Below are 22208 nucleotides of genomic sequence, written 5' to 3'. Positions count from 1 at the left end.
AGCTTCCCTCCCTTCCACTCACTCACTGCCCTCTTGCCCACAAGCGAATTGAACTCAGGCTGCAGGGCTTTAACACTGCGTGCACTGGCTTCCCTTCTTCGAAACAGGCAGTTATGTCATTCCTGTTTCAGAAGGGAAGCCGGCACGCGCAGTGTTAGAGCCCGCCCCCCCTGCCTGGGTTCAGTTCCTCTAACAACGCGTGCTCCAAAACAGGAATGACGCACCCTGCAAACTCCGGCCTTGGGGCGCGACACTCTTGGTAGCTGGCTGCAGCCGCAGACGCGTCCCGCACAGCCACAGCGGCAAGTATTTGGACTGCCGAAGGGGCAGGACACGGCAGCCATGCTCTGAGCGTCACCTTCCCTCCCCATGGAACGTTTCTGTTCGTGTTCGCCCCCGAGGAAAGCACCGCCGAACATAAATGGGTGAGTGCCATTCTCCCCATATATTTTTCTCTCGCTCTCCCGCTCCAGCATCCCCAGAGCCAGAGAAGGCAAGTGGCTGTGTCCGTTCCTTCACTGGGGCTTCTCCAGAAGGTAGGGCAAGTAGGGATTAAAAATAAAACAAAAAAATATTATAATGCATCTATATTGCTTGGCCACTAGCCGGCAAGTCTGAGAGGCCCAAACCGGACATTATAACTGTGGGGTGATGCCGGCCTTTACCTCCAGCCTGTCTACCAAACACGGAGGCGGCAGCAGACGCACAGTAAAAGCCACGGGCTTCCAAGAAAAGGGAAAGAAAAGAGAAACCAGACCATGGAAGGAGAGAGAAGGGAAGGAGACAGATGCCAGACCAGGGGCAAGGAAGGAGAGAAAATGCCAGATAATGGAGGGGGGAGGGGGAGATAGAAGAGAAGGAGAGAAGAAAGATGCCAGAGCATGGGGGGAGGGAAGGGAAATTAAGAAGACAGATGCCAGACCAGAGAGAAAGGAAGGAGAGGAGATGCCAGAGCATAGCAGGGGAGGAAGAGATAGAAGGAAAGGAGAGAGATGCCAGGCCATGGGGTTGAGTAGGAAGGAAAGGAGGCATGAAGAGAGAGAGAAAGAAAGGGCAGGGAGAGAGCAAGAAAAAGTTTAGGGAGGGAATGAGGTCTGGAGGAGAGGAAGCATACAGGCTGAAAGAAGGGAAGAAATATTGGATGCACAGTCAGAAGAAGAAAGTGCAACCAGAGACTCATGAAATCACCAGACAACAGGGTAGGAAAAATGATTTTATTTTAAATTTAGTGATCAAAATGTGTCTGAATTTATATCTGCTGTCTATATTTTGCACTACGGCCCCCCTTTTACTAAACCACAATAGCGGATTTTAGCGCAGGGAGCCAATGAGCATCAAGAGCAGCGCTGGGCATTCAGCGCAGCTCCCTGCGCTAAAAACTGCTATTGTGGTTTAGTAAAAAGGGAAGGGGGGTATATTTGTCTATTTTTGTATGGTTGTTACTGAGGTGACAGTGCATAGAGTCATCTGCCTTGACCTCTTTGAAAAAAACCCGGAATTGGAATGATAATTAACATTTTCTCAGCGTACAGTGTGCTTTGTTTTTTTAAAAATATTTTATTGTTGGTATATCATTTTGACTTGGTCATTTTAAAAGTAGCTCGCAAGCCCAAAAAGTGTGGGCACACCTGCTCTAGGGTATACATATTCAGGGCTTCCAGTCTCTCCTCATACGTCTTCTGGTGCAAGCCTCCTATCATTTTCGTCGCCCTCCTCTGGACCTCCTCAAGTCTTCTTACGTCTTTCGCCAGATATGGTCTCCAAAACTGAACACAATACTCCAAGTGGGGCCTCACCAATGACCTGTACAGGGGCATCAACACCTTCTTCCTTCTACTGACTACGCCTCTCTTTATACAGCCCAGCATCCTTCTGGCAGCAGCCACTGCCTTGTCACACTGTTTTTTCGCCTTTAGATCTTCGGACACTATCACCCCAAGGTCCCTCTCCCCGTCCGTTCATATCAGCTTCTCTCCTCCCAGCATATACGGTTCCTTCCTATTATTAATCCCCAAATGCATTTCTCTGCATTTCTTTGCATTGAGTTTTAGTTGCCAGGCATTAGACCATTCCTCTAACTTTTGCAGATCCTTTTTCATATTCTCCACTCCCTCTTCGGTGTTTACTCTGTTACAAATCTTGGTATCATCTGCAAAAAGGCACACTTTTCCTTCTAACCCTTCAGCAATGTCACTTACATACATATTGAACAGGATTGGCCCCAGCACCGAACCCTGAGGGACTCCACTAGTCACCTTTCCTTCCTTCGAGCGACTTCCATTAACCACCACCCTCTGGCGTCTGTCCGACAGCCAGTTTCTGACCCAGTTCACCACTTTGGGTCCTAACTTCAGCCCTTCAAGTTTGTTCAACAGCCTCCTATGAGGAACTGTATCAAAGGCTTTGCTGAAATCCAAGTAAATTACATCTAGCATATGTCCTTGATCCAGCTCTCTGGTCACCCAATCAAAAAATTCAATCAGGTTCGTTTGGCACGATTTACCTTTTGTAAAGCCATGTTGCCTCGGATCCTGTAACCCATTAGATTCAAGGAAATACACTATCCTTTCTTTCAGCAACACTTCCATTATTTTTCCAACAACTGAAGTGAGGCTCACCGGCCTGTAGTTTCCTGCTTCATCCCTGTGACCACTTTTATGAATAGGGACCACATCCGCTCTCCTCCAATCCCCAGGAATCACTCCCGTCTCCAGAGATTTGTTGAACAAGTCTTTAATAGGACTCGCCAGAACCTCTCTGAGCTCCCTTAGTATCCTGGGATGGATCCCGTCTGGTCCCATCGCTTTGTCCACCTTCAGTTTTTCAAGTGGCTCATAAACACCCTCCTCCGTGAACGGCGCAGAATCTACTCCATTTTCTCGTGTAACTTTGCCAGACAATCTCGGTCCTTCTCCAGGATTTTCTTCTGTGAACACAGAACAGAAGTATTTGTTTAGCACATTCGCTTTCTCCACATCACTTTCCACATATTGGTTCCCAGCATCTTTTAGCCTAGCAATTCCATTTTTCATCTTCCTCCTTTCACTAATATATCAGAAAAAATTTTTGTCTCCCTTTTTTACATTTTTAGCCATTTGTTCTTCTGCCTGTGCTTTCGCCAGACGTATCTCTCTCTTGGCTTCTTTCAGTTTCACCCTGTAGTCCTTTCTGCTCTCCTCTTCTTGGGTTTTTTTTATATTTAATGAACGCCAACTCTTTCGCCTTTATTTTCTCAGCCACTAGGTTGGAGAACCATATCAGCTTCCTTTTTCTCTTGTTTTTATTGATTTTCTTCACATAAAGGTCCGTAGCCATTTTTATCGCTCCTTTCAGCTTAGACCACTGTCTTTCCACTTCTCTTATGTCCTCCCATCCTAACAGCTCTTTCTTCAGGTACTTTCCCATTGCATAAAAGTCCGTACGTTTGAAATCTAGGACTTTAAGTATCGTGCGGCCGCTCTCCACTTTAGCCGATATATCAAACCAAACCGTTTGATGATCGCTACTTCCCAGGTGAGCACCCATCGAACATTAGAGATACTCTCTCCATTTGTGAGGACCAGATCCAATATCGCTTTTTCCCTTGTGGGTTCCGTCACCATTTGTCTGAGCAGAGCCTCTTGAAAGGCATCCACAATCTCCCTACTTCTTTCCGATTCCGCAGACGGAACATTCCAGTCCGTATCCGGCAGGTTGAAATCTCCCAACAGCAGAACCTCCTCTTTCCTTCCAAACTTTTGGATATCCACAATCAGATCCTTATCAATTTGCTGCGATTGAGTCGGAGGTCTGTAGACTACACCCACGTAGATAGAAGTTCCATCTTCTCTTTTCAGAGCAATCCATATCGCTTCTTCCTCTCCCCAGGTCCCTTGCATTTCAGTCGCTTGGATATTGATCTTTACATAGAGAGCTACTCCTCCACCTTTATGACCATCTCTGTCCTTCCTAAAAAGATTATATCCCGGTATGTTTGCATCCCATCCATGTGATTCACTGAACCATATCTCTGTGATAGTGACAATATCTAGATCTGCCTCTAACATCAGGACTTGCAGATCATGAACTTTGTTGCTTAGACTGCGAGCATTTGTGGTCATCGCTTTCCAGCTATTTTTCAGCGATAATCTCCTTTTTCGTATGGATTTTTGTTTCATTTCACTTTCCGTTGCAATACTAAGAAATGAGTTGCTGATATTGCTTATGTTGCAGTCTTTACTACTATCACATCTTTTCTTTTGCCGGGGGTGGTCTCTATAATTGTCCTTCGTACATACACCACCCCCACCTTCTAGTTTAAATGCCTAGAAAAATATTGTCTAAATTTCTCTGCAAGGTTCCTTTTTCCTGCTGTAGTAATATGTAGCCCATCAGTGCAATATAGCTTCTTGTCCTTCCAAGTATTTCCCCATCCTCCTATGTACCTGAAGCCTTCTTGATGACACCAGGCTTTGAGCCATCTATTAAACATCATAAAAACTACAGTTCCTACAGCTTTCAAAGAAAGGTATTCGATATGACCCATCTCAGACAAACCTCATAAATATAACCTCATAAATCGACGTGCAAATAAGGTTGTTTTCAGACCTTTCCTAAACCGAATCAACGTAGGGGCTTGCTTTAGCTCCAACGGAAGAGCATTCCATCAAACCAGGCCCTGCACGGAAAACATAGTTTTGCAAGTTACAAATAGCCTTGCAAAGGTCAAGGATGGCACCGTCAAACTCATCTCGTCCATGGAACGTAACGTGTGTGATGGTTGATAGACTTGTAGACCAGAGCGCAACACTGTTGGGCCGTTATTCTGCAGCAGCCTAAAAATTGTACATAAGACCTTAAATTTGATTCTAAGGTCGATCAGCAGCCAATGTAGATCACGCAAAATCGGCATGATATGATCAAATGTAGAGGCCCGTACAATCATGCGTGCAGCGGCATTTGCAGGGCCTGCAATCCATATTTGGGCAACCCCAAATGGAGAGCGTTGCAGTAATCAAATAAAGGGTAACCATCAATACAATGACCTTTTTGAAGTTGTCCTGTGACAAGAAATCTCTCAACCTTCTGCTTAAAATGTTTCAACATACCTGATCTCTCACATTCAGAACATCTGTCCCGCTGTCCTGCATTTGGCACATCTGTATCACATTCAGCATTCTGCCCTAAGGGGGGTAACACTAGCTTTAGAGAATAATGCTGCGTGATAGATCGACCAAATCCTCGGAGGAACTTCTCCATACAATGTCTGCTCTAGGACATGTACATAGCCGGTAAGACATTGAAGAGCTAGCATAGGTTTCATCTTTGCCTCTTGACGTTGTAGCAGTGCTTCATGCGCCAGAGACCCCTTGGGAAACCTTTTCTCTCTCCGCAGCTATTCTGTTGGCTCACCTGAAGCTCTCCCACCTGGAGCTGCGTCACATCCTTCTGAGCATGGAAAACGACCGCCTGGAGCCTTCCCACATTAAGCAACTTCTGCTCTACACACCCGATGAGGACGAAACCAGACGCTATTGTCAGTACCAGCAAAGTCCCAGCAAGCTGACGGAGCCCGATCGATTTATGCTGCAGGTAATGAGTAGTTTTTTTCCTGAGATGCAGGATGAATGTCCTTCGTTCATTTTCTGAGGGGGGGGGGGGCTGCTCATCTGTTACCCGACATGCTGGGCTCAATTTTCAGAGTGAGCTGTACTGAACGCATAACTTGCTTATCCAGATGTTTTCAAAGTTACTGCATGCTGATAATATGGGGCTGTTTATCTCATTAACCCCCCCCCCCACACACACACACACGCTTTTTACACATTTGCACTGGTGGCTGCAACACGGCAACAGCTCCAAAGCCGTTTAAATCCCTACAGGCTTTGGGGAAGTTACCGTAACAGCCTGCACTAAAACGCTTTGTAAAAGAGAACCGTCTAACAGAGCGCTCATATTTAGGGACCTGTTAGGAGTCTGTTATATACAGGACAATAGACAGCTGCTTTCCATAAGAGCGAAATGTGCACCCGTGGGGCTTGGTGCAACTGCTTATTCCAGCCACAGAGATGCTCATCTGTAAATTATGCACCCCCCCATCAAAGAGCGCTTAAGCAGATTCTGGAATGTATGTGCAGAGAAGCGCACTATGGCAGCATTCTAATTTTGGAAATGCATATTTGGTGCATTGTCCCCTACGGGTATTTTCTATAACCAGGAGCTTCTGAGGGAGGAGCCTATCATATGCAATACCTCTGTAACCGGGTATCTACGCACATGCATGCGCTTCAGCCACAGAACTGGAAAGTGCACCTGACGAAGTGCTGTAGGGCCCCGACGATTCCCAGGCAAACTCCAGCCCTCTCTACACGCTCTTGCCACTAGGTAAGTTGGACGTGTATTTTCAAAAGAGTAAAAGGCGCTGTGGTTTAAAACGGACGCTGATCGCATCAATCATGTGATGGCGCCATTTATAAAATGGCGGCTTCAGAAAGGGAGGGGGATTGGGACTTGTATACCACCCTTTTCTAACTTTACAGCCACACTCAAAGGGGTTTACATACAGGGGCTTCATTTTTCCTGTCTATCCTGCTGGGCTCACAATCTGTCTAATGTACCTGGGGCAATGGGGGGAGAGATTAAGTGACTTGCCCGGGGTCACAAGGAGCAGCGAGGGATTTGAACCCACAACCTCAGGGTGCTGAGTCTATAGCTCTAACCACTGCGCCACTCTAGAAATCAAAATGTAGTAAAAATGTGCCAAGTCTAGGCAATGAAGCCATTGTGACATCACTGATGAGGTTGGCTCTTATTGGTGGAATGAGGCATTATGATGTCACAATCCCAGCTCTGATTATCAGAGGCTGAAACTTTTCACTTTATTTATTCAGTTTTCTATACTCTTCTTCCAGGGGAGCTCAGAACGGTTTACATGAATTTATTCAGGTACTCAAGCATTTTTCCCTGTCTCACAATCTATCTAATGTACCTGGGGCAATGGGGGGATTAAGTGACTTGCCCAGGGTCACAGGGAGCAGTGTGGGTTTGAACCCAGAACCTCAGGGTGCTGAGGCTTTAGCTCTAACCACTACACCCCAATCTCCAGAAATGTAGGGCAGGGTTTTCAAGGCCTAAATTTCTGATGCCTACCTTTTTACATAAATCGTGCCTACGCAGGGGTTGTACAATACCTAACGCCACTTCTGGCGTCATAAAGCACCTCCTTAGGCACGATGCAGGTGCCGTTTTTCCTTTGAAAATGCTTATTTTTTTAAACGTTGTGTTCAACTGACGCCTGACTTAAGGTACCTTTTCTAGTCTATGGATGTTAAGGTCACAGTAGCAATGGAGGCTGACGTCGGCTAGACGGCTTCAGTGTGAGCTCTCCAACCTTTTCCATGGAAAGGGCCACAGTTAGATGTCCAGCTTACACATACTTCTCAGTCTGCTTGTTCAGACTGGATATTGATTCTAAAAAGTCTCTTTATTTTGGGTTGACAAATTCCACAAATGAGATACCTGACCGACACACTTAAGAGATCAAGTGGGCAAGATTGACATTTTAATGCACATATGAGATTTGAAGAGGGCTGACTATCCTGCTGTCCACGGAGAACCTACGTTACAGGTAAGTAACTACACTATTCAGGCCACTGTTTGGGGGCCACTGAACTGAGCTAATGACTTGCCAGCAATGGGTTGTGTAGGTGCAATTCGGTTACCATTTGCCACCGCTTAGAACTGGATTCATGGCTGGGAAAAATCAGTCTCTTCCTATTTTGATTTTAGAAAATTGTTAAAGACACAACTTATTGATATCTTAACGCACTGCTGGTTTTAATCAAGTCTTTTTAGTTCTATTTCATGTATTTTTGTGCATCAACTTTGGTGGTCAGGTTAGTTTTTTAACTGCATTCCTTTTTAAACTCTTAATTAGTTTAGATTCAGTTGATATTTTATTCCTATTATAAGCATTTCTTTTGCCTGTTAAGCTGGTACTTTATCAGCTTTTCCTTTATTTTTTAATGTATTTTACCCGCATTATATTGTAAATGCATTCCACTCGTTATTATTAAGTTTCTCTTCTTCCAATCTGTTCTATTTCATCTGTATTTTATGTACTCGTCCAGTTTTTCTGTGAACTGCCTAGAACTTTTTTTGGTATGGCGGTATATAAGAATAGATTATTATTATTATGTATATCGCAGCTGAATATCCATTTAAGGGTGAGCTCCAGAGTTGATCTGCTAAATATTGGACCACTGTATTCCAAAGGAAGAATAGATTAAAAGACAAGAAGAGAGCATAGACAAGAGAAGGAATAGGATGCAAGACAAAACGATGAGTCATGAGGGAGCAAAGGGGTGGGGCTGAGAAAGAGAAGATTAGCCTGACGTATCGCTGACTCAGAACCTCATCTCGTTTGCTTTTGCCGTTAGATGCTCTCAGTTCCGGAGTACAAAAGCCGCTTGCGCAGTCTTCACTTCAAAGCCACCTTCCAGGAGAAGATGGAGGAGATGAAGATAAACTATGAGCATATCTACAAAGCCTCTGCGGAGCTGAGAAACAGCAGGAAACTGGCCAAGATCCTGGAGGTGAGAAGCTGTGCTCCCTTCGCTCTCTTTTGATGGGAATTTGTTTGAATGGAGGATCGGAGCTGTGAACCTTGGATGGATTCAGGCAGTGTCATTCTTGGTACAGCCTTGATGCTTCCACCCAGGGCAAAGCTTTAATCAGCCTTATTTAACAAATCACTCAGGAAGCTAAATGGTCATTCCAAAATGTTAGCAAGAATTTCTTCCGTGCAGATCATATAATACGAATAAATTATTATTATTATTAAGCACTGGCCGGCTACGTTATAGTGGCCAACGACAGACCAGCTATTTGAGCAGCCTGATTTGGCTGTTACACTTGGCCAGTCAACATTTAAAATCAGCAGCTATCGCGTGATAGAGCCAGCTTTTTAGCCGCTAAGCACTGAGGTAGCTGGTTTCATAGCACTGAATATTGGACAGATTGATGTGGTGTTTGTGAGGACTGGGTTGACCTGATTTTCATAGTTAATTGGGAGTCTAGTAGGACACCCAGAGCTCTCCGAAGCGGTTCTCCTGTAAATAACGGTCCCTGGAGAGTTATTGTTTCTGCTGTCCCTGGAAAGACCGAGGAACCCAATTGAAGCATCTTTGTCTTATCCTGGTTGATATACCACTGCCCAGTACCCTATTTCAGCAAGACAGCATGGAATTAATGCCATGTTTTTATTATGCTCCTTTGATAATGGAATCCAAACTGTAATTATCATCTGTATAGATATAAAAATTGACTCCTAAATGTGATAAATAATTTCCCAGAGTAAATAGCATTAGACTGGTAAAAGCGGGGAACCTTGTGGAACCCCACATTGTCCTTTCCGGGGCTCTGATATGTTGGTTCTCTTTCACTGCTATTTTCTCCAGCCAATCACAGCCCCCCGTCTTGCATAAATAATAATAATAATAACAATTTATATACCGCAGGACCGTGAAGTTCTATGCAGTTTGCAATGATTAGAAATGTTACAGATTGAATGGAACAAACAAAGTACAGACTTAGTGATTGATATTTCTAGAGATCATTTGTTGAGGACTAAGATTGTATAGGTTGGTTTCCTATGTATTTCAGGAACAGATGTGTTTTTAGGCGTTTCCTGAATTCCCATAGGTAGTAGGCATGAACAATTGTTCAAGGTCTTTACCCCATAGTGCTGCTTGATGTGCCTGTAGCAGATCAAACGTTGATGCCAATCAAATTGAAGTAGAGGGTCCTGGCTGCATTTGGCCATTTGAGCTCTAGTTTTGGCTACTAAGCTCCCAACAGGGTCTCGGTACTAAAGCCTTTGTGGGTGAAGCGTTAACTTCCATGGCTTTCCAGATACTCTGCCCATCGTTCATCCATGTGTGTGGCATTTTGCGGCTGTGTGCACTTAACACACATGTTTACTGTCGTGCAATTAAAAGGCTGCTTTTCATGTGTGTAAAACGGGCTACCCAGTGCCCTACTGCAGGAACGCTGGCAGCGATGCAGAAATTTCCTGCTTTCTCCTGCACCTTCTTCATTTCCTGGGAGCTCCTTAACCACTTGGACCTGGTAAACATGAGACTTGAAAGCTCCGGCCTTGTCACATTAGTGATGGAATTTTTTTCCTTCTAGTTGGTTCTGGCTATGGGCAACTATTTGAACAATGGGCAGCCCCAACCCAGGACCCATAAAACCACAGGATTCAAGATCAACTTCCTGACTGAGGTAAGAGGACAGCAAGCGTTCACTTGAAGCCATCCTCTTCCTCCTCCCACCGTTCTCTGTCACTCTCTCTGCAACCCCACTTGCTTCCCTCACTCCTTCCCTGCTCTTCTCTTCCTCCTCTTCACTTTCTCTCTCCCACACTCTTTCCCTGTCCCTCCCTTTCTCCTCGCTTTCTCAGCCCCTCTTCTTCCTCCTCACATTCTCTCTTCCACACCCATTCCTTGCCCCCTTCTTCTTCCTCCTCACATTATCTCTCCTTTCCCCTCTCTTCCTCCTCTACACTTTCTCAGCCCCCCTTCTTCCTCCTCACATTTTCTGTCATTCCTTCTCCCTGCAACCCCACTTGCCAGTAATTAGAATATTCTATAAATATGCACATATTTTATAAGTAAGGCAAAGTCTAGGTGGAGATTGGGTGGTACTTCCACACCTGACATATACTATAGAATGTTATAAGATTATGGACGTATCTCCGGCATATAGACCTGAGACCTTGACACCAGCTCTGTGAATTGCAGCCATATTATAACTACTTGTTTCACATCTTATGATTCATTCTATAAGTGAAAGTTCATAAAATAAGCTCACATAGCTACACTGTGAAAAAATGACTATGTGATACATGCACTCATTATGTTATGCACATGGGCTCCTAATCACTAATGGTTAGTATGCAATAAAACAGATATGGAGAACAGCAAATATAGAGCAAACAAAGCAAAAAACTGCAGACTTTGTACACGATGCAGGCAGACTTTATTTATAACAAGTAAAACATTAGATTAAAAACCTTTTACCAGGCAAGGGACCCAACACGGTCCGTGTTTCGTATAATCTTCATCAGGGGTCCTAATAAGTACAAGTACAATATTAAAACCAAGATATTAAAAAGAATAATATTAAAAAGATAATATAATTAATTAAATATTATAATGGTCCAATTTTTTAATACAGGGAAAAACACTATATTTATATAATTAAATATATCTGATGGGTGACGCTATTTAACCATAAGAAGTACAAAAGTTGTATATTAAACCATAAAAACTAAATAGGATATAGAGTAAAATAGAAAAAAATAGAAAAAAAAAAAAAAAAAAAGGGGGTATAAAAAAAGAAGGGGAATTAATTAATGTGAATTAGTAATAGTGATATACGTGTAAAGCATATAAATACATACCTTTTAGATAAAAGGAGAGAAAACAATCAAAAGAATAGCCTTGGACAAATAGCTATTAGGAGACATAGAGAAAGACATATAAGTTTGAAAAATGTAATTATAAAAACATATTATAACTGAAACAATAATCAAAATAAAATATTATAAATAAAGAAAAAAAGAAGAGAAAATAATAATAATAATAATAAGGGATCATCACAAGTGTTCAGGATATACAGCAATGAAGTTCAACATGGCAGTAGTGATCTTTTGGTTGGGAACAGCAAATATACAAATGCAAAATAACGATTAAATGAGGCTGTTCCATGGTCACCGAGAGGCATCTCACTCAAAACCACCTACACAGAGGGGAGAAAAAAGCACAGTTCATTCAGCAACTTCAAGCTGCCTTAAATACGATCATAGCCTGGACTATGCGTGATAATATGCTTTCAAAAGGAAGCCTCAGCCCCACCACTCCACCGCAAAAGTACTATCTCATTGCGAGAAGATTTATGTGGTGCCTCATCATTGGCCGTCCTTGTTTTATAATGCTATATTGTGTTATATTATCATTTGAATAAATACCGTACTTCAATAAATATAAAGTGCTTATGCATTGTTTATATTTCACTTAGCTTGTATTGTTCAACTTAGATCACAGCCCGACATGTTTCGCATGTAATGCTTTATCAAGGGTCCCCCGAGTGTGCTGTCGTCATCCGACCCCAAAATATAAGAGAAAGCACACTTATATAGATGATACTTGTGCATACAAAACAATACTAATAAGCATTCTTCTGGACATTTAGGCCCTGATTCTCCAAAGTGCATCCCGATTTTAAGCGTCCTACAGCTGTCTAATCAGCCAATAGGGATGCACGTTTTTAAAAAAAAAATGCTCCCCAGGCAAGCCTGAAGGCGCCTCCGGGAGCCTAGGGAGACCCGCAAGATGCCTAAGCTCGTCTAAGGGCCTTAGGCGGGCCTTAGGCTGAACCTAGGTGGCCATACGCGTCTCCCTAGTAGAGGAGAAGCTTAAAATGTAGGCCAGCAAAATGCTGGCCTACATTGTAAGTAGACGCGGCCGCTATACTTATCGCAGCAAGAGATCTCTCTGCCGCTATAAGTATAGCGGGCCGTGGCCCCCTGACCAGGAGGGTGCCCAAACCCTCTGCCCGAAGACGCACCCCCCCCCGACACTACCGACCGCCCCCCCGACACTACCGACCCCCCTCCCGACATTACCGATCTCCCCCCCCGACAATATCGATAGCTGGCAGGAGGGTGCCCAATCCCTCCTGCCTGAAGACGCACCCCCCCCCCGGCGCTAACAACCCCCAAACCTCCACTCCACCAAACCTGTTCTTAGATGGGTCTTGCACGTCTTGAGCCGGCAGGCACGCCTCGTCGAAATGAAGCGGGCCCGCCCCTTCCCGGCCCATCCCGCCGAAGCCTAAGGCCTGATTGGCCCAGGCTCTAGAAGCCTGGACCAATCAGGCCTTAGGCATAGCGGGTCCGCCCATCGCCACTTAATCTAAGGCCTGATTGGCCAAACAGACCTTAGACTTAGTGGGAATGGGCGGACCCGCTATGCCTAAGGCCTGATTGGTCCAGGCTTCTAGAGCCTGGGCCAATCAGGCCTTAGGCTTCGGCGGGATGGGCCGGGAAGGGGCGGGCCCGCTTCATTTCGACGAGGCGTGCCTGCCGGCTCAAGACGTGCAAGACCCATCTAAGAACAGGTTTGGTGGAGTGGAGGTTTGGGGGTTGTTAGCGCCGGGGGGGGTGCGTCTTCGGGCAGGAGGGATTGGGCACCCTCTTGGTCAGGGGGCCGCGGCCCGCTATACTTATAGCTGCAGAGAGATCCCTTGCGATAAGTGTAGCGGGCCATGTCTAATCTAACCCGTTTCTCTAACCCGCGTCTGTACCATGGACGCCGGTTACAGAATCGGGGTTTAGTTTAGGCCGATTCTGAATAGGACGCCTCCCCCACTCTTCTTTGAACCTTTTCTGTGCCATTATATCTTTGAGATAAGGAGACCAGAATTGAATGCAATACTCCAGGTGAGGTCGCACCATGGACATTAATACATTACATTACATTAGTGATTTCTATTCCGCCAATACCTTGCAGGTCAAGGCAGATTACAAAAGAAGTTATCTGGCCATTTCCAGAGGAATTGAATAGTAGAGTGAATTGCTACAGAGAATTGGGATTAGGGATTAGTCTTGCGGTGTTAGTTTGTCTTCAAGGATGTCTTGAATAGGATGGTTTTTATTTCTTTTCTAAACCACTTGTAGTCTGTAGTCGTTATCAGTAAATTGGAGAGTTGGTAGTCTAGTTTTGGTGCTTGAGTGGCTAGAAGGACATCGTACAGTTTTTTTCGTTTGACATCTCTGATTGAGGGATGAGTGAACGGTTTGTGCGTTCTTTGTCTTGTTAACCAGCCCTTTTAAAATAATTCCAAGCATCCTGTTTGCTTTTTTGGCCGCCACTGCACATTGGACAGAAGGTTTCATAGTATTGTCTACAATGACACCCAGATCCTAAAGAATTGGAGATCTGGAACCAAGCTGGAGGATCGGAGCTAAGTCCCAGTTTTTCCGCTTTTGTGTGCACCGAATTGGCAGTTTTTCCATTCTTAAACCTAGCTGGTTCTGCGAGGGAGGTTTTTTTTAATGCCTATGATCGTATTTAAGGCAGCTTGAAGTTACTGAATGAACTGTGCTTTTTTCTCCCCTCCGTGTAGGTGGTTTTGAGTGAGACGGAACAGCCTTATTTATTGGTTATTTTGCCTTTGTATGCAATAAAGCCATCATCACTTGTTTTGCAAACCCTGTTGTATTCCATGTGGTCAGAGGCAGATAACAAGCAATAACAGCCTTATCGGATTCTTAATATTCGTGAATAGAAGACTCATGTTATTTGGTATTGTGTGTTCCCCGGAATTAGGCAGATGGAACCCAAGCATAGTACCGGGTAAAGCTTTGGATTCCCGCCCAGAAATAGCTAAGAAGAAAAAATAAAATAAAATAAATAAATAAATTTAAATTGAATCAGGTTGGGCAGACTGGATGGACCATTCGGGTCTTTATCTGCCGTCATCTACTATGTTACTATGTGTCTGAAATGCAGATGATATAGCCAGATGTTCCACGCTCATTGTGTTCCATGGTCTCTGATATCTAATGTGTAGAAATAAGAGCTGTGTGTGATATTTTCTAGCTGAACAGCACAAAGACGGTTGATGGGAAATCAACCTTCCTGCACATTCTGGCCAAATCGCTTAGCCAACACGTCCCTGAACTCTTGGGCTTTGCCAAGGACCTTCCAACGGTTTCTCTTGCTGCCAAAGGTAAGAATGCCGAAGCCTGATACTTGGCCTGACAAGTTCCCAGAGCAAAAACAGCCCTTGAAGACGAAAGAGAGAAACTTTTCATACATTTCCTGCAGCGGAAAAAAGGGCGTCTGGACTCCAGGGCTGTCGGATCACATCTGTGCACCTCCTGAATAAAATCCCATTACTGCACAGGGAAAAGAGGCTTTGCAAGTTTCTTTTGAGCTCCTTCAAATTTCCTATTGCACAGTTGTCACCTTCTTGTCCCTGTAGACTTTGCATTTGCTTTGAATACTGCTGTTTTGGTTTGGTACCTGCCTAGAATTGTAGAATATGCGGGTTATAAATACATTTATAGTGGGATTAAAAATTAAAATACTGCACATACTTTGGACCTGGTGTCCCTTTTCACATCCACGTATTTGCTAAGTGTAGGGCAGTCTCCATCCCTGGGAGTTTACCCTCTTACCCGTGCACTTTGTTTGCCTTTGAGAGTTTGTCAGGTGATGACCTCAGTGTTATGGGACTGGCAGAGGCTGCTTTAGACATGCTCAGGCTTTTTCGCACCTGGATTGATGTCAGCTCTCCCTTTGCTAACTGACTTCTCCTCAGCTGTTGATAAAGTGTGTCCAGGCAGAAATAATGTTTCCCTTGCTGTCCTGTGATATCTGTCTCGCAAACCTCAGAGTTGCTCTTTCTGACTCATTATCCAGTTAATCAGAGGACTCTAACGCTGGACCTACAGGAGCTGCAGAGAACCGTTGAGGAGATCCGTGGCGGATGCCAGGCAGCTCCAACAGTACCAGAAGACAGGTTTTCACCGGTTATGAGCGTATCCTTTGCCAGAAAGCAAAATTTGGTGTCATTTCTGCCTAGCCTCCTGTGGTGCCCTGTGGCTAGTTGTGCTGACAGCAGAGAAGTCAAAAGACACTAGCGGATAAAAGGAGGGTGAATTCCCCCTTTGCCTGTATATTCAGGGTTCTGGGACACTGATCCACCAGAGCTCTATGGAAATGCTCCAAGTTTCACACACACAAAAATTAAGCAGAGAGGCAGGCTGGTAAATCACTCTAATAAGTTTGCTATAAATCAGAAGAGAAGAAGATATAAGGTGTATATACGAGTAAAAATAACTCTGCCCGACCCCTTTTTACAAAGCCACACAGCAAAACCCCCAAAGCCCTTTAAAGGGGGGGGGGGAGGGATATCTCATATACAAGCAACGTTAATTTCTGAAATTTAAAATCCTAGGCAACTAACGGTTGACTGATGAAATATTTGCCCAAAATGCTCTTAACTGCGCTGCTGGTAGTGTTTGAACCTTAGGTGCTTCAATAAAAGCCTTTGCCTTTCTTTTTCCAGGTTCCTAAGACAGTCGCCTTCTTTTTCTCTGCAGGGAACATCTTTGCAGCCGCGTTTCTTGAGGGATTCCTTTGTGTCTTTTTCTCTCTCAGGTCCTTTGTGGTTCCTAATGCTGGCTCACCCCACTCCAAAACAGTGGTGGGCCTGAGCCCATAGTATACAGGCATCTTTCTTTCTCTCCCTTCCCATCCCCCAGCCTATGCAGCATTTCTCTTTCCCTCCCTCCCTTCCCACCCTTCAGCCCATGCAGCATTTCTCTTTCCCTCCCTCCCTTCCCACCCTTCAGCCCATGCAGCATTTCTCTTTCCCTCCCTCCCTTCCCACCCTTCAGCCCATGCAGCATTTCTCTTTCCCTCCCTCCCTTCCCACCCTTCAGCCCATGCAGCATTTCTCTTTCCCTCCCTCCCTTCCCACCCTTCAGCCCATGCAGCATTTCTCTTTCCCTCCCTCCCTTCCCACCCTTCAGCCCATGCAGCATTTCTCTTTCCCTCCCTCCCTTCCCACCCTTCAGCCCATGCAGCATTTCTCTTTCCCTCCCTCCCTTCCCACCCTTCAGCCCATGCAGCATTTCTCTTTCCCTCCCTCCCTTCCCACCCTTCAGCCCATGCAGCATTTCTTTTTCCCTCCCTCCCTTCCCACCCTTCAGCCCATGCAGCATTTCTCTTTCCCTCCCTCCCTTCCTACCCTTCAGCCCATGCAGCATTTCTATTTCTCTTCAGGTCTCCAGCATTGGTTCCTACATGCTGCAGGTGGCTGACCTGGAAGCCTTCCCTCTCAAGCAAAATGCAAACATGTCAGAGGGAAGGCTTCCGGGTCAACTGCCAGCAGTGTGTAGGAACTGCTGCCAGCACCTGTAGCTGCTGGATGAGTGGGCCTGAGCCCATCATGGGTGGGCCAGGCCCACCCTGTGGCTACACCCCTGCTCCAAAACTGCTCACCTCTCTCCAACACACTCTCCTCCTTTTTCCTCAGGCTAAAAATCTGAATAGTAGCTCTCTACTCTGCAGTGGGAGGAGTCTATGTAGTGTGCGGACAGCTTTCTTGTTGCTGTGTAAAGAATGACACGGGGACAAATTTGTCCCCAGTCCTGCAGAAACTCGATTTCCACATCCCGTCCCCACGAGTTTTGTCTCTGTCCCTGCCCCATTCTTGTAAACTCTGTCTTAACTGCACAAGCCTCTAACACTAATGATTTTAAAATATTTGAGGCTTGTGCAGATGAGAACAAAGCTTTCAGGGATGGGACAGGGATGGGAAAATGAGTTTCCAAGGATTGGGGAAAATTTGTCTCCGTGTCATTCTCTGTTGCTGTGCCATCAGGGGCCTTCTTGCTGAAATTCCTGTTCTGAAAGAGTCAATACAGGAATCCCCCTCCTCACATTAGATATCCTGGTTCCCATGAAGCAAAAAGAGAAGAGGTACCCAGAGAAACTCAAATGCCTCCCATTAGAGTGGGAGTCTATGCCCCCAATTTTCTCCTTATAACCCCAGTTCTCAGTCAACCTTTGTCCCTACAACCCTGTTCATTTTTTTGCTGCTGTGTCTGAGGTTCCCTCGAGCGTGGACGGTGGGTGTAAGTTTCCCTGCTGTGTTGAAAAACTTGTGTGCCACAAGTTGTTGGACCCTTGACCCTCCTGCCCAGTGTTTCTTAGAAAAGACGCTTCCGGCTGTTCACACACTGGATACTCTACAACACAAGGCTATGGATGAATTCAGTAAGGTCTCGTCTTTCTTTGGAGAGGATCCGAGCCTCACCTCTACAGAAGCCTTTTTTGGTATTTTTGCTGAGTTTAAGACCAAATTTGAGGTAAGTTTGTCACAATCACAGTCACTGATCCATCATGAATAACTTACTGAGATGCTCTTGTAAGCAGAAGATGGTTTCACCTAATGCATCAGTGATAGCTTGTGAGATCTCTTTATGCTTTACGAATGACTTGACTGACCTTTGCTTGAGATATGGATTTCCTCAGATGGTGGACAGGAAAATTGTGACGGAATTTAAAAAAGTGTGGGATTAAAACAGAGGATCGCTAATTAGATTATGAGTGAGCAAACTTTCCCACAGAGGAGATGGTTTGGATAGGCTGGAACCTAAGGACAGTTCAGAGAGGGATTGGATGGATTCCTGAAGGATAGGAGGATTGAGGGATACAGATAGGGGTAGATATCAGCATGGAAAGAGTATAGATAAAAACAAGGGCGCTATAGGGCTAAATCATGATAACCTGACAGGTCATGGACCTGATGGGCCGCCGCGGGTGCGGACTGCTGGGCGCAATGAACCTTTGGTCTGACCCAGCGGAGGCAAATTCTTATGTTCTTATGTTCTTCAGGGTGGACTTCTAAGGTCTGTGGCCCAGAAATACCAAAGAAAAAAGACATTTTAATTTAATCATGAAATTACAGGGTAGACTGGATGGACCATTTAGGTCTTTATTGGCTGTCATTTACTATCTATAATAACAGCATCAAGAGACCTCACAAGAGAAAGGTTTTGGGTTACCAGATATCCGTGAAAACCTATTTTTAGAGGATTGTCCAGGTGCCTGGAAGGATTTCCAAAACTAGGCAGCTTCTCTGGGTTTTGGAAGTCCCCAAGCTCGGGGCTGCGATGTTGATGTGATGATGTCATACTTATGCGTGCATGCGTGTGATGTTACCGCGTCGCTGTCCGTGCACGTGCAGAGGGTCTCCAGACCCCGGGAAAGGAGACGGGAGGTTCGGCTGAGGCGGGGCTGAGGGTGAATGGGGCGGAGCTGGGGTAAAATGGGATGGCTCTTTTTCAAAAGAGGAAATCTGGCAACCCTAGAAAGGTTACTCTTATCCATATAAAATGTTCATTAAAATAACAATAATAACAGTTTCTATACCGCAGGACCGTGAAGTTCTATGCGGTTTACAATGATTAAAAATAGTACAAATTGAGTGGAACTGACAAGTGCTTAATTATCCAAAGAGAAGTTGGTCCCTGACCCCACCTGCTTACAGTACAAGTCACAATTCCCTTTTCATCCCTCAGATGTTATGAAGATGCTACAATCCAATCCCTTGAAAGCTCTTATTTGTAAGCCCAGGGCTCAGTGGGGCATTGCCCTATATTGGGATCCTCAGATTGCCACTAGAATACCCTAATTCTGTCTGGCTGTCATCTTCATCAATCCCGTTCTTTTTACTTTTGATATTTAACTTTGCTCCACAATCCTATGTCAAATCAATGAACTTTTAAAACTTTGCCGACGCATTTCTTAGCCTTCTTCAGGGTCGGGGAAGACATCGGCACCTTAGCCTTGATCATCTGCTCTGCTTTACAAGCCTGACACCATCACTACAAATGAGGGCCTGTTGCTTACAAATAAGAGAAATCATGGGGGAAACCACTGCTTGCCCTGGATCGGTAGCATGGAGAATCTTGTTCCTCTTTGAGATTCTGGATGGAATGTTGCTACTCCTTGGGTTTTGGCCAGGTACTAGGGACCTGGAGACTATTCATATGTTCTTAGAATACGCGCTTTGAAGGGATTGGATTGTAACGTCTTCATACAGTCTGATCTAGCAAACTGCATGAATGAGTTTTATCTTCTTAGTTAAAGAGGCCTATTAAGATGTCAGTAAGTGAAGCTCTAACTTTGTACCTGAGGTCAGAGAAGGTCAAACAGTGGACCTAAGATCAGCATTAATGGGAGGAACGGGATTTAACCACTAAACCACTCCTCCACTCTGGCGTTATAAGCTGCACACTTGTGAACTATAACGCAGCACACCAGTATTGCATGATTGGCTGAGGTGATTCCATTTCGCTGGATTGGGCATCATCCTTTTCCCTCAGATTAGCTAAATGCCTTTGGTTGCTTATGCTTTAGCACTGATCTGCATCGCTGGGGGTCCAATTAATCTATGCAATATTATCTCTTACAGAGGGCTGTTGGTGACATCAGCAGCAACAGTCAGCGAAGCCCGAAAGTTACCTTCCCTCTCACTCAGTGACTTCCTCGTTCTTCACTTTATCACCAACAAAGCACCCAGGTTCCTTTCTGCAGGGTCTGCGTCACACCCGTGCTCTGTAACACGCATGGGTTCTTGGACCTGGAGGTTTTCTTCAGCTGACTTTGCTCTCCAAAGACTGGATGATTTCCTGGTTTAGAGACTCATTCCAGGCGTGTTACAAGCCTTAATATTTGGAGGACAAGAGCAGTAAGCACGTGATGAAAAAACAGCGCCGCATGTTCCAGAACACGGAGAACAAACTGGAAAGGATTTTCTGCATTGTAGACTGTGAACATGTAACAGCACACAAAGTGAAGCTCAAGCCGCAAAGAGCATCAAGGGCCATACTTTGCTCTCCTGAAGAGACTGGTGGAAGACGCGGAAAGCCCTCTCCAAGAAAGAAGGCGCAGCAACCTTCTCGGATTTACAGTTCTTCAAGATGAAATGGAGCTGCAGTTTGCTTCGCCATGATTATTTAAAGCAATGTGACGAGGGTTTGGGGTCACGTTTTACAGGATGACAATAGTCTCTATTTAATTGTGAAACTAGCCAGATTACAGCATGTGCTGATGTACAGAACTCGTGGCTAAATCTCACGTGGTAGGATCCTCCGTGGCAATCGTCTAATCAGTAATGAAAGTCCAGTGAACGTTTGCAGCCATTTGTGAGGACTGAAAGCTTCATATTGTTATTTGAGCCATCCAACTGCCCTACATGAAGGCGGCTGGAGTATTACTTACCCCTCCACTGCCTGGACTGTACGTTCTCCAGGGCCAGGGACTTATCCTCTGTGCTCCAATGTAACTCACTTTGACTTACTACCGAAAAGGGGGGAAGTCGATTGAAACTCTGCTTCTCTCTTCTCTCCCCCTGCTTCAGTGCAGACGAACCCATTCAAATGTGTTATTTCGCCTCATGACAGTCACACTATAAAAAGGTTTGTTCCTCGTGAGCTGTAACTTCTGCAGTGCAACTTTGGACACGCGCAGGTATAATGAGTTGCAATAATCTCGCCCAGACAATACAAATGCGTGTGCCAACTTCTTAAATCATCGATTTACAGAGGCCAGCAGCGTGCCTGATTTTAAGGCCAAATGGGATTGACACGTGGGATCTATTCACTAGGCAAAGGTAGAGGAGGGTCATTAGGGTGGGCAGACTAGATGGGCCGTGGCCCTTATCTGCCGTCTATTTCTATGTTTCTATGATTGAGAAAAAGGATCTAATAGGACGTAAGAGACACCATTCCCAAAAAACTAAAGATAGAACAGATTTTAAAAAACATCCTCTTAAGGCTGAATCCAACCAGACCTTTAGACTTCTAATTTTTAGTCTGCAGAGCAAACTATTTTCCATACAAAATAGATTCCAGTAAAGGAAGGCGATGAATCTTTCCACCTACCCACAAAATAGTTGTTTTAGCAGTATTCAACTTTAAAAGATTTGTGATCCAAGTCTGAATTGCTTGAAAGCAAATAGATGAGTGTTCAACGTTTCAGATGCTATTTCCTGTGTGATACAGGAAGTACTTGCTCTTTGATTTGAACAGCCCTGCGGCCCTGTTGGTAGACAGAGCCAGTAGAGGTCAAGCAGAGCGGTGGGAATGAAGAAGCGAACTCTCACCACGCTCAGCTGATTTAGAGAACTGGAAAATGTCAGAGATGCCAAGGGTGGTCCCTGCTAAAAAAGAGGATTTCTGCATCACGAGTGACACTTTGCATAGTTTAACCTCACATTTCAACACTCACCAACACTAAACCAGTATACTCCAGAGTCCTCTATAAATGTGCCTGCTTAGCCTTCAAGATCCTACATGGTGTCCTTCCACCCGTTATCCCACTCTTTTGGAATCCCTCAAACCCACTCTCCACTAGACCCTCCCAAAAACTGAAACTATCTTTCCCATCTATAAAAGGTATATCCCGCGCAGGAAAACTTGGAACATCCCTCCCTTTTAGAACCACAGAACTCTGGAACAACCTCTCATCCCCGCTCAGAAATTCTAGCTCCTTCCAATCCTTCCGCAAACACTTGAAAACTTGGCTCTTTTCAAAAATCTAACCACCTCCCGTTCTCTAGTACCCTGTCCCTCTCTATCTTCT

At 45.0% G+C, this 22208-nt stretch overlaps 1 protein-coding gene across 6 annotated transcripts in view; it reads left to right on the top strand.

Moving 5' to 3' along the window:
* Positions 1 to 21979, top strand: part of GRID2IP (Grid2 interacting protein) — a 72777-nt gene extending 50798 nt beyond the window's left edge. For 5 of the 6 annotated variants that reach the window (XM_033962724.1, XM_033962723.1, XM_033962722.1 and 2 more), the window contains 7 exons: positions 5375 to 5571; positions 8418 to 8573; positions 10171 to 10263; positions 14646 to 14775; positions 15471 to 15589; positions 17762 to 17926; positions 20038 to 21979. In XM_033962724.1, coding sequence (XP_033818615.1) covers positions 5375 to 5571; positions 8418 to 8573; positions 10171 to 10263; positions 14646 to 14775; positions 15471 to 15589; positions 17762 to 17926; positions 20038 to 20106 — 929 coding nt within the window. In that variant the 3' untranslated portion in view covers positions 20107 to 21979. The remainder of the gene's footprint in view (positions 1 to 5374; positions 5572 to 8417; positions 8574 to 10170; positions 10264 to 14645; positions 14776 to 15470; positions 15590 to 17761; positions 17927 to 20037) is intronic. The other variant, XM_033962725.1, reaches the window with a different exon arrangement.
* The last annotated feature ends 229 nt before the right edge of the window (positions 21980 to 22208 follow it).

This window comes from Geotrypetes seraphini, chromosome 11 (genome assembly GCF_902459505.1).
Source record: "Geotrypetes seraphini chromosome 11, aGeoSer1.1, whole genome shotgun sequence".
NCBI lineage: Eukaryota > Metazoa > Chordata > Amphibia > Gymnophiona > Dermophiidae > Geotrypetes > Geotrypetes seraphini.
This window is presented reverse-complemented; position numbering and strand designations above follow the sequence as displayed.